General features: G+C 41.1%; 1 protein-coding gene across 4 annotated transcripts in view; it reads left to right on the forward strand.

Moving 5' to 3' along the window:
- Positions 1-12967, forward strand: part of agtpbp1 (ATP/GTP binding carboxypeptidase 1) — a 39634-nt gene that overhangs the window by 5262 nt on the left and 21405 nt on the right. For 3 of the 4 annotated variants that reach the window (XM_018759438.2, XM_018759437.2, XM_018759439.2), the window contains 9 exons: positions 2105-2235; positions 7281-7348; positions 9000-9063; positions 9741-9887; positions 11033-11164; positions 11571-11664; positions 11975-12012; positions 12173-12381; positions 12707-12884. In XM_018759438.2, coding sequence (XP_018614954.1) covers positions 2105-2235; positions 7281-7348; positions 9000-9063; positions 9741-9887; positions 11033-11164; positions 11571-11664; positions 11975-12012; positions 12173-12381; positions 12707-12884 — 1061 coding nt within the window. The remainder of the gene's footprint in view (positions 1-2104; positions 2236-7280; positions 7349-8999; positions 9064-9740; positions 9888-11032; positions 11165-11570; positions 11665-11974; positions 12013-12172; positions 12382-12706; positions 12885-12967) is intronic. The other variant, XM_018759440.2, reaches the window with a different exon arrangement.

Consider the following 12967-nt stretch of genomic DNA (forward strand, 5'->3'; position numbering starts at 1 on the left):
TATGTTAATAAAGGGCTTCATGGTGGAATAACGAGTACAGATGTTGTCTCGAACCCCCTGGATCCTGTGAGTGGTTTGATCCCCACTCAGTCTGTGTGGAGTTTGCATGTTCTTACCATGTTTGCATGGGTTACATCTAGGTGCTTCAGCTTCTGGTCACAGTCCAAAGACATCTTTTCGTGTGAATTGATGACTCTAAATTGCGTGTGGCATGTGTGTGACAGTGTCACACGGGTATATAAATGAGTAACTCTTAAGTAGTTTTCACTTGTGTATTTAGCATTGCAAGTCACCTTTGGTGAAAAGGTGTGGGCTGATGTTACTACAGTGTTCATTGGAAGTTGTTTTGGAGAAAAGCATTTCCTAAATGAATAAATGTAAATGTAATAAGGCTGATGGTTGCTGATGACTCAAAACCCTTCCTTTAGAATTAAGTTCTTTCACCCCTATAGCTGACCTCAGACATAAATCAAAAGTCTGATGCCATTTTGAAGTACAAAGTGACACCAAAGAGAAGGGATTTTAACAGTCATACCGGGCCACATGTTCCCTTGCTGACACTGTTGGGTGTGGAGGAGGGGTGGGAGCCTTCTTATCAAGACTTTGGCATGGCCAAGGAGACATGACTGACAGGATGTTATTTACAGGCACTGCAGTTTCCATAGGGTCTATTCTGACAAAGACTCTGACAAGACATACTAAGAGCATATTTATTTTGAAGGCCAGGAGGGATTAAGTTGTCTGCTTTGTCTACTTGAAGAAATTTGGACAACCTTGGCAGTGCAAAAGAACCATGTGACTAGTGCAGATGGTGAATGGGTGCGTTTACATACTATGGCTTACTTGGTAGTCGTAGGGGCAGGATTAAGGTTCCAGACAGCAGGGCTTCAACTAAAGTAGGCTTTTATTAAATCAAAGGATAACCAAATTCGAACATGGTTTCTTTTAATCAAGTCACTTCCCAACAAACCACAAATACAAAACAAATATGGTGGCACAGTGGCAAAGCGAGCAGCGCTGCTGTCTCACAGCACCTGGGTGGTGTGAGAGAACATGGGTTTGATCCCTGCTCAGTCTGTATGGAGTTTGCATGTTCTCCCCTTGTCTGCGTGGGTTTCCTCCGGGTGTTCCGGTTTCCTCCCACAGTCCAAAGACGTGCTGTTTAGGTTCCCCCATAGTGTGTGAGTGATAGAGAGAGTTTCACTGATGTATGGATGAGTGACCCATTGTAAGTAGTGTATCTAGCAGTGTAAGTCACCTTGGTGAATAAGATGTGTGGGCTAGTAACACTACATAGTATCCATTGTAAGTCGCTTTGGAGAAAAGCATCTGCTAAGTGAATAAATGTAAATGTGGCCAGAGAAAAGTAGTCTTCCTGCATTTTTTTTCCCCCCCAAGCATCTCTCTAGTCTTAGACAACCTGCCTTATATACAGCCTTAATTGGTCAGTTAGAGCTACCTGGTCTTCATTAATAGAAAAGTGGCGCAGAGCATATTCCCACCCTTTTCAAATTTTTTTTAAGAAGCTCTTCAAAAATCCCATTTCTCTTAAAAAGTTGAGAGAATTAACCTATTTGGCCTCGTCACTGTATTTTGTATTTTGGCTGTTCTGGGAAGTAGACACCTGACACACCTGTCGGAATTCCTGCAGCAGCCTGAAGAGATATCCAAGAATTACTGATATTGCCTACTTCCACACAGTGTCAAGGCCACAGGGAAGTCAAATCACTGAGAATAAAGGCCTCAGTGGAACAAAGCCTGGGGCAAATCTGACTTCCTGGAAGAAGATGTTTCTTTAGCACAGCAACTCTGAAACTTTGGTCTACAGAGGATGTATGAGCTGCATTTTAAGAACTGAACTGTATTTTTCATATTGACCTCAGTCTTATCCCAAAGAGCCCAAAAAATGTTCAGAAGTACAGTTGTAGAATGTTGGTCTGTGCAGATTGTCTCTTCTAACCTTTGTGCTCCTATGATGTTCTGTCCAAGTCTGTTCCATTCCAGATGTCTGTCACAGGAACTGTCTGCTTCTGGCTGCTTTGTGCCTTGTTTATTTTTTGTGCACTTAATCAGGGTGTGTTTTCTGTGCCTACTACTCCAACAGAGTTCCCAGTAACTCCCGAGTCCTCATGCTCTTGGGCCAGCTGGAAAAGCTGAATGGGGAGGCAGTTCTCAGTGACGCGGAGGTTTCTCGGCATATTACTTCCAAGATACTCCACCTCATCCAAACACAAGGTACACATTACTTTTTGTAAATCCAACCTGCCTCTCTTTCTACTCAATGCAGACAGATTCTGCTGAATCACCTAAACCTCATTGAAAAATACAGTACATCCACCTCGAATCATACTGAAACACAGTGCCTCCTCACCTGTACTTCATCCAAACAATATATTGTCACCTCATTGTAACCTCATCCAGACACGACTATTTAGTAACGTGGATAAGTCTTATTTAAATGCAAGGTGTTTCTCCAGCTGAGCAGTGAGTGCCCTTGCACTGCCGAGTTAGCACGCCTGCGGTCAGGGGAATGCGAGACAGGCAGTATCTCAGGTTGCTAATTTGGCTGATGTGGTGCTGAGCCCTGGCCTGCTGTTTGGCTTGCACGGCTCAGCTGATTCTTGGCAGGAGTGTAAACCACCTGCAGCGCTCTCACAGCTGAGGGCCACCAGAACCAGTGTTCTGTGTCAGGTGGATGCCGGCATGTGTCTGCTCAGCGTGATGAGCCGTATCTTCTGTAAAGTAAAATCACAGAACTGGTACCTGTAGGCACACACTTGCTATATCTTCTGCCCAAGTAATCTGTACTCAGAAATTTATGATTTAAGGTTTTGTCACTAAGTATAATTTGAGTGTTGCATCATAAGCTTATTGTTCTATGTATTGTGCCATCAGTGGCCCCTCCTGTGTTTTACAGTGATACGTGTGCAGTGTAAAGTTCCACTTACAGAAAACTTGTTTGTCACTGTCATTGCTACTGTGTTATGTGTGGATTTCCTTACATATCTGCGTGTGTGTTTCGGTGTTCCATTGTTTCTGCTTGTGTATCTAGACCTATATGGTTTGTGTGTGGTATGTCAGAGAATAAAGTGGCTATTGACTTCAGAAGGGATTAAAAACTGATGTGATGACTGTATAATCAGGGTAGGTGTAGATTTGCTGCTGGGCCCTAGTCTAGGTTTTTGATATTTGGGGAAAGTTGGGGGGTAACAGATTGTAGAGTGATCAGAACTTCTACCTTTGGATTTTGGGGATGTGTGCCCTTGAGCAAGGTTTTTGCCCTAAAATTGCTCTGGTAAGTAATTGTAAGTTGCTTTGGAGAAAACATGAGTATAAATGTTAACATGTGAGCTTGTCTTGAGATGGCAAAACTTCAGCCCAGGGAGTATTTGGATACCAGCCCCCCCCATACTCCACGTACAAGCACTCAGTTTACTGACCCAGAGGGAATGACACCTGAAACCAACACTCCCAGTTCATGACCTTGCTGTGGTGTTTGGTCTGACTCTACTTCAATTATTTTCTCCTCTTATAGTCATAGGTATCAGATCAGAACTGACAGTTGGTGAAAACTGCTTTAACTGGATCTCTTATTAACCTTCAGTCTACTTGCCAAGTTGGTACAGACAGGCAGGGAGGAGAGGTTGAGAGAGAGATGAAGGAGAGGTGGGAGTGAGAGGTGGATAGGAGACTGAAGACAAAGTATTGGCTTATAATTAGATACACATTCCAGTTTAAGACACTGCAATATTGTTATTTTTCACAGGAGGGTCCAGTAGTCAGGGTACAGGGCACACTTGTAGTTTGGCATTGCTTTCCCAACTGTATTCTGACTAAAAGTAATTTTTGTGTAGATGGAGATGGGTTTGTGTTCATGAGTAATGCCGCAGCTCTTCTGAGGTGATGAGACTGGAATATATCCCCCCTTATGTTTACAAAACTTTGCATTTTCAGTCTTTTGCCCATCTGCTGAGTGTACTTTATCTGATGTACTGGTGTCAGTATTTTGATTTGTTGCTCTGGGTGGGCACAGGTGTAAAGAATACTAGATGTTTGACCCTGAAAATGCAGGTCATGCTAAAGGATGTGAAATATGACCATTCCTCTTGCAGTGCGACCCTTAGTGTACATGCCCCTGCCCTCTCTGAACCTCCCCAGAATGGGAGTTAAGCCTCCCTATCTGAAAACACAGGGACTGCAGGCTTTGACCCATTTCACAGTAATGAACTACAGTACCTCTTCCAGAAGTGCTGGATTGCCCACTGTACCATCGTACATTTGCTTGCATTGTGTGGCTATGTAAGAGTATACAAGCCTGATTTTTACCATATGTTAGAAAGGTTTGATTTTTTTGCTGGTTCTCTCAGTTCTGAACAATTATTCCTTGGATTTCTGGGGGACCTGACTATACTCTGTCTGGTGTGTGGTTGAGGCTGCATTTGGGCTTCTGGTGAACAGAACTTGTATCTGGACTTGTAGAGAAAGGAGAAAAATACAATTTATCTTGTAGATAAATAATTCTACAGTGTTTGTAGAAGAGGATTAGGCAGTGGTGTCAGAGAAGAGGGTTGGAACATGCCCTTGGAGTAGTTAACTATGTCTGTACTTTGAAGGAATTAGTTTTTGCAATTTTACAGGGAATGGTTGCATGGTAGAAAGTTTCAGCTGATCTTCAAGTTGAAAGTGGAGAGCTCCTTTAGGTGTGTAGTCTGTCAGCTGCAGTCTGCCAGTCACAGCTTTATGGTCTACCACGGTGTAGAGTGGGGATCCCCAGAGGGCAGCACAGTGCACTGTGTCTGCATGGTTAGCGGGCTCTCACTCACTGTTCACCAAGATGGACACCTCAAGGAGAAAAGCTGGCTTGCCTAGGACCATAAGATCCCAGGGCATTGTGACACTGCATTGAGGGTAAGGGAGTGGGCTGGGGGATCTTGAAGTTTGAAACTAAACCTTCCTCACAGACTATGTGGTGCTGTCAGATAGATCCTGTAATGGTGAATAGTTTTGTGTACTTATATTTTTAGTATTATTGTGTGTTAAAAGCCCTCTTTATGCGTGGTCTGCTATGTTCAGACAAAGCACTTGGTCCAGTGCTTGAACTCCTGATGGCACAGTAAGTGTGCTTTTATGGGGTAATAAATTATGGTTGCATGTTATACATCCATTTTACAATTTCCATTTTCTTAAATGTGTGATAAAGATATATGGCTAGTCGAAATGAAAGTACAGGATTATACTTATAGGATATGATCCAGAGGCCAAGTTAATTTGGCTCACCCATTTGTGTGTCTGTAGTTAAGGTGGTGGCGCATTAATATATATTAATTAATGTGCATATATCAAATATATTTGAGTTCTTGGTGTTGAACTGTGTGATTCTTTTTTTTTGTCTTTCACTGGTTTACAATTTTTAGATATTTTTTGCTTCAGAGATAAAATATGCCAGTTCTTATGGACTTCAGTGTGTTGAATATGACAATTAAAACATCTGATTGGCTACGTTTTCCAAGATATCTAAGTTTTTACCTTTTACACGTATGTGCATTTTGTAGATAGCAGAGTTTTAATCATAAATTGTGAACTTTTTTTCACAGGTTTGTGGTTACACTAGTTATGGCATTGATAATATTTCAAGTGTCCTCTTTATGTAACGGTTGAAAAATCAGCCAAATTGTTAATTTATTTAATTATAAATTTATTGAAAAAAGTTATTGTGAAATAAAAGGCAAGAAATGGTTATGCATATGTTAGTACTTATTTTAGTCCTTATTCAGTGTTTACTCTGTACTTCTTAGTTTATTTTTTGTATTTGTGAAATGGAGTGCCTTGTGTTACTGTCCAGAAAATAATCTCTAAGTATTGATGGGCTCCATTTGCTTTGATACCTTTTCTTAATTGCTGCAATGTCCTGGTGAAATTGCTCACCATGCTCATCACTCACTGCTCTGCAGTTGGGTGGAAAAAATCTGGGTGAATGCAAAAACTGTATCTTTAGTGACATGTTGCAGGTCAAAGTCAAGGCTTTTATATGGCTTGAGTTTTTGCACTAACTCCTTGTAGTTGTCTGCCTTGTTGCCACTAACTTGAAGGCTTCCCACACTGTCTTTTTCTTGCCATGCAGTGCATGGTCAAATGCATCATCTCAAAGAAGTCCTCGAATCTGAGGACAAATTAATACACCGTCCTTTATCTTAGCTTCACTTAGCCTTTGGAAATTTTCTTCTGAAATACTTGAAAGCTGGTTTTGTTTTGTCCATGGCCTGGACAAAGTTTTTCATTAGACCCAGGTTGATGTGTAAGGGTGGTAACAAAATCAACAAGATTCAAAAAGTGCTGGATGCTGAACACTTTTCTTTCCAGTATCCAATGACTGTCGGAGTGGCCAGTCTCTATTGATGTAGTGGGAATCCATTGCACGGCTATCACATTTATAGAAAAAATAGCAGTGCTTTTTGTATGCCATCTGCAGATCAAGCAAGAGAGCAACATGACCTTCAAGTCACCACAAAGCTATATTGGTTGTAATTTATGCACCTCAGAAGTTGCTTTTTGTTGTCATATGTTTGCTTTATATGCACTGCATGACCAAGTGGAATTGATTTCAAAACATTTCCATTATGCAACAAAGCAGCTCTAAGATGCATCTTTGATGAATTGATGAACTGTCACCACTTAATAATAATGGGGCAGCAAGATTGCACAGGACTGGGGATTAGAAGTTTTGAAAGGGCATCACCCTCCTGTAGAGCCTATAGAACACCAGATATGAGTTTTTAACTGTTAATAAGCTCTTTCATGCAGTGAGTGCATGTAAGGAATGAGAGATTATCTGTGCAGCCTTGCACCCACCCAACACTAGCCTCACATCATTCTAACACTTTCCGTGAGTGTAATGCTAACACCAAGTAGGAGTGGGGATCCAGTTGACTCTCAGGCCCCTCATAAGTTTCTATTGCCTTTTCCAGCATTTTATGTTTTGTTGCCTCCCTTCATTGCCCACTTGTTTCTTTCCATTCCTGTTTTAACTGTGTGTCATTCTTCCTGCATTTACTACTTGTTGCATTTCTCTTACTTAGTACTTGTTGTACTTGGTATGATAAGTAGTACTGTGAGGCAGTTCTTGCTGGAAAGAGTGCTATAAAATAAATCAAACAAAAATGGAGATTAGAAAATCAATCTTCCACCTATTCCATATATTCTAAATCTTTTTTTTTTTTTTTACTCTCTGTAACATTAGCATGTAATGGATAGGTGGGTCTTTTTATGGTTTTGCTTTCCAGAGAAAACCAGGAAAGAGATCACAGCGAAGGGTTCCAGTGGCATGGAGGTAATCCTGGCTTCCCTAGAGGTGAGTGTATGACTTGAAACATACAACCACAGCTAATTCCCATAAAGCTCCTGTAGATACGAGAGAAACTGGCCACCCTCACTAATACACAGCTGAGGTGTTTCTCTTGAAAGAAAACTCTAGTTGACCCTTGAACAATGCGGGGGTTATGGGCGCCGACCCCTTGCGTAGTCAAAAATCTGCGTATAACTTTTGATACCCCAAAAACTTAACTACTAATAGCCTACTGTTGACCGGAAACCTTACTAATAACATAAACAGTTGATTAGCACATAATTTGATTTAATACTCCATCTTTATGTTTGTTTGCATTTCTCTCGACTGTGAATGGTGCCATGTACGATCTGTAAGTGTTTGTGTGTGTAAGTTTTGATAAATTTTAACTTTATATAATAGATTTGTGTATATTTTATGGTAATAAATGATTTAATAGACGTATCTACATATATTTTATGCATTCATGACATACCTGACTTTTTCTTAATTTTTCCGATATTTCTAGGCTATGCGGTTCGTCTGCGAATTTTTTCAAATTGTCTCAAATCTCCAAAACACTTTCCCATATAGTTACTGAAAAAAATCTGCATATAAGTGGACCCACGCAGTTCAAACCCGTGTTGTTTGAGGGTCAACTCTACACTATTGAACGTATTCAAGTTAACGCGTACTGTTGCCAAGGTTTCAGTAACATCTTTGTCAAGTGTGTATTACCACATCCTACTTCCTCCTTAAGTCATGAATGGTTCCATGAATGACAAATTTTTGAAGATAAACATCTTTATTGCAAAATTTTTTCTTCACATTTGTATATTCTTTTCTGTAAAAAATGCGCAACCTGTGTTTTTCAACTGACTTAAAACGTTAAAGACGCTTAACAGAATAGGTTTGTGGGAAATACTTCATTCAGCTTGGTTCCACAATGCTTAAGTCTTGTGTTTGCTTGTGTTGATGATTCGTAAGATGCCTTGAAGAAATATGTCAACTAAAGAAGAAATAATAATAATAATAATAATAATAATAATAGCAGCTCTAGGCATCCTGTCACTATGGAGACCAAAGTGGAGATAATGAACAAAGATGTGAGTGGCATGAAGGAAAGTTACACATGAGCCAGTGAACAGTCAGAATTCAACAGGAGCTTGTAGAGATTACATATTTATATTTTTAGTAATTTTAAACAAGTTATAATTTTAATGCTGCTCAGTGTTATGTATTAGAGTTAATTTCTTCTGATTATTATAGCTATATTCAAGATTTTTACAGAACCTAGCCCACAAATATATTGAAGGGCTTTTGTATTATGCTTTTATTCCTCATGACTTAAGTGATAAAAGTAGCTGCAGTTACTAACAAAAGAAATTATAGACTCCTGGTACCACTTATGTTCATAAATCAAGAAACCGGGTTTACACAAGGTAATTTGTGTTAGTATCTGAATAATTTTTAATAAACCAGATATGAACTGAGATAAAGTAGAAACCATTACACATGTCTTGCTTCTCCATCAGTCTACAAAGCTGTCTTTTCACCTTCTATGCATATTCTACATACATGTTCATATGTGTTGGCCATAGCAGTTTATGTAAGTGGCAGTATTTGTGTCTGTAGCTGCAGGCGAAGCAATGACTCTAAACATTTTTGTTTTTATCAGAGCACACGGGATCTTCAGACCATACTGAACATATTGTGTATCCTGAATGAGCTGGTCTCTGTAGGTAAGGGCATGTTTTCAACATAACACTTCTTCTGAAAAAGGTAAATGGGCAAAACAAAAGGAAGCTGCCAAATTATTAAACACTGATATTTATCTTATTATTACAAATTGCCAGTTGGTCACTGGGTGACTTAGTATTTACTAATAAGAAATATTCTCTATGACTGTGTCAGACTTGGTATGGCCTTACTTTAGGGCTTGCTTTACAATGAGTCTCAAATTATTTATTTTAAAAAAAAAAAAAAAAAAAAACACAATCCAGACAGGTACAATAAAGAATAATGGAAACAGACTGTGGGTTCCTCTTGCAGTGCATTGCTTCCATAGCACTGATGCCCTTTATCTGTCCTTTTCCCCGAAAGATTTCTATCAGGATTTCTTTGTGAGAGCTAACGCAATGATGTGCTCAGAACCAACCCTTTGGCCGTGGTTTTACATGTGTGAAACTTCTGTTTCTTTTGGCTTGTCATGTTGCAAATTCTTCATGTACTAAAGTACTATAGTGTTTCTGGTGTTATCTAGGTCCCTTGTACAAATGCCTCTCATCTTGCTGTGAGGCAAGAGTTATGCTCTATACATTCATCATGAGGGTACAGAGGATAGCTGTGAAGGTTTCAGCAGAGGCCCTGTGAGAGAGCAATGAACCTCTGCAGTGCTGATTATCCTCATGGCTGGCAGGTGGCGGGCGCAGAGTGGGGGTGCTCGTGTCTAAGGGGGGGACAGCCATTCTGCTCCAGCTTCTGATAACCACCAGTAAAGAGTGGCCACCCAGTGAAGAGCTCATGCTGCAGCTACACACCATCCTGGCCAAAGTTGGACCCAAAGGTATCTTTTTACATTCATATTGCATTTATTAAACTGGTGCTTTTCTTCAAAGTGATTTACATATCTACAGCTGAGAATTTTTCTTTTTTACTGGAGTAATTTAAGGTGTGTGTGTGTGTGTGTGTGTGTGTGTGTGTGTGTGTGTGTGTGTGTGTGTGTGTGTGTGTGTGTAATTTAAGGTAAGTACCTTGTTCAAGGGTACTACAAAAGGAGGTGGAATTTGGAACGGGGTCCTTTGAGTGCGAGGTGACAACTCTAATCACTGCAGTACTCCATGCCTTGTCTACAAACCCAGCGTACCTCCTACATTAACACAAACTTTCAGCGAGAGACCACTGTGGCTCTTACGTGAGTCCATTGTCTGTTTGGTATGTGCTGAAAATAAAAAGTTACTGTCACTGTGCCTGAAATTATTTTTCCAGAAACAAAGTTCTTTTTATGGACATATAAAAATTCCTCGGGAAATAAAGGGGGCATTTTTATTGTGCTTTGCCTTCTATTCCTTTGACTGTGTCCGAGTCCTACGTTCTATTCTTAACAGTATGAACACAGAGAGCATATTTTTTCTGTATCATTGGTTTTTTTCTCTTTGCTTTTCTGTTTGGAACAACACCATCATCTAGTGGGTATGTTACAATAATACTGCAGAATTTTACCAAGGTGTCTTCAAAATGAGGGCTCAATGGGTAGTGCTTGTGCCTCACAGCTCCTAGACTGTTGGTACACACCTGGGTCTGAATTTGGGTCAGTCTGTATACAGTTTGCATGTTCTCACCTTGTTAAATTTGGTGTCATCTTGGGGCTCCGGTTTCTTTCCACAGTCCAAAAATCAGTGTTTAAGGTATATTTAGGGCCACCAGTTCACCCGATTTTATGTACGTGTGAGTGAATGAGTGTGTGGCTGCTCTCCAGTGGACTGGAGGTCCATCCTGTGTGCACCTTGCCTCATGCTTAGTTCTTGGATAGACTTGGTGCTTTCTGGATCAGCCTTTACTGATAATGCATAGATGGATGGTTGCAGAGTTGACCTTATTATGCCATTATGGGTTTTTTCATCTTGAGCACTCCTGTGGAACAGACACATGAAGGAATGTGAGTATAGACCACATATGGGGTGTGTTACTGAACATTCTCCCCCCTCTCAGACAGAAAGTTTGGCATCAAAGCCCGGATAAACGGCGCTCTGAACATCACTGTGAGCCTGCTGAAGCAAAACCTTCAGAACCACAAACTGCTGCTGCCATGTTTGCAAGTGCTGCGGGTCTACTCTGCCAACTGTAAGTATGCTGCAGCACCAGCCATCCGTACAGACAGAAACTGCTGATCTGTTGAAAGAAAGATGCCAAATGATTTTGGTTCTACCCTTTCAGCTGAAAGTAGTTAGAATATACAGTATTATAGTGACCAGATACTATAAATATAATGTCAGTGTCATTCAGTTTGATGTGAAAAATAGATCCAAGAGTATTGTCATCAAGTGTTTTTGTAGCCAGCCATAGCGAACCTAATCCCTAAAATGTGAGGTTACCCAATTTCTGTAGGAGTGGATTGTGTGTGTGTGTGTGTGTGTGTGTGTGTGTGTGTGTGTGTGTGTGTGTGTGTGTGTGTGTGTGTGTTCATGTAATGATTGACTGTGTGACTGTGTTTGACCTGCTTGGTAACTATGTCTTTTTATGTATTTAGCGGTGAATGCAGTGTCTCTCGGGAAGAATGGTGTGGTGGAGCTGCTCTTCAAAATAATTGGTCCCTATAGCAAGAAGAATACCAGCATTCTGAAGTATGTGTTTCAATCCACAGCACATGCATACCTGTGAGTTTGTCACACACATCTGTGAGGCCTGTCAGGGATTTATTCTAAAAAGATTGTGGTCTTAGACAAATGAGAGGTGTTTCCATGCAAAACTGGATATTTTGATCATATGTAGGATGAATAGTGTCATTTTTACAGTCCTTTGCCATGGTTTTCTAGTTGTTCCGTTCTTCAGGCATGCATGCCTCCTGCATGTGCCTCACAGCTGGCTGTTGTCCACCTGTGGTATGAGCTAATTTGTTTGTTTATGGTTGATATGGAGTCTTTGTTTTGACAGAGTCACACTGGACACGTTGGCAGCTCTGCTGAAATCAAGTGAGTGTGGTGAATTATATTTTACAGGTATAGCTGCCCTGTTGAGACATGCAGCTGTGCAACATCACTGTGTGTGTTTGATTTGGTTACTATATTTTCCCATGTGGGTAACTTTTGGTATGCTTGGCTTTAACGCTGTCAACACAATCCTTCTTGTCAGAGGCAAATGCACGACGGGCAGTGGATCGGACCTATGTGCCCACCCTTCTGGCTGTCTACCAAGACTGGCACCGCAATGACACCAGGCACAGGCACGTACACATCCGCAAGGCCATTCTTGGATGCATTCGCAACATAACAAATATCAAGCTGGGCCGCAAGGCTTTCCTTGAAGCTGATGGGATGAGGATTCTGTACAGCACATCCACTGTGAGTTCTGCCTCCCTTGGTCTTTTGACAGTGTTTCTGTCTCATTTATGTCTATGAGATCAGTATCAGTTTTCGGAACATCTGACTGAAAGACTGCAGCTCTCTCATTCTGCGTAGCCTGTTTTCATCTCCATTACTATATTCTACACAACCTATTATATTCAGCCACTCAGATGTAGTGAGAAATCTTGTTTAGTAACACACTATGAGGTGGGGGAGGGGAAGGCAGCCAGCAGCTGTTTGGTGTGCTTTGAGATCATCCTGTGCTCTGCTCTGCACATGTGTCTGCCACTGGTGACTGTGTTGTGGGCTTGCTATGGGACAGGAGTGCCTTTCTGTGCGGACACTGGACCCCCTCATCAACACCTCCAGCCTTATCATGCGCAAGTGCTTCCCCAAGAACCGGCTACCTGTGCCCACTATCAGGAGCGTCTTCCACTATCAGCTGCCTCACATCCCTGCAGAAGGGCCTGTGGCCCAACTCTACCGCCAGCCACCTGATGGTAGGATATAACTCATTACTTGGTACTCAGTTCTCAGTTAAGGAGTCCCTGACATTCCATGGCTAAATCTTTCTTTCCCTAAA

Source organism: Scleropages formosus, chromosome 17 (genome assembly GCF_900964775.1).
Source record: "Scleropages formosus chromosome 17, fSclFor1.1, whole genome shotgun sequence".
Taxonomy (NCBI): domain Eukaryota; kingdom Metazoa; phylum Chordata; class Actinopteri; order Osteoglossiformes; family Osteoglossidae; genus Scleropages; species Scleropages formosus.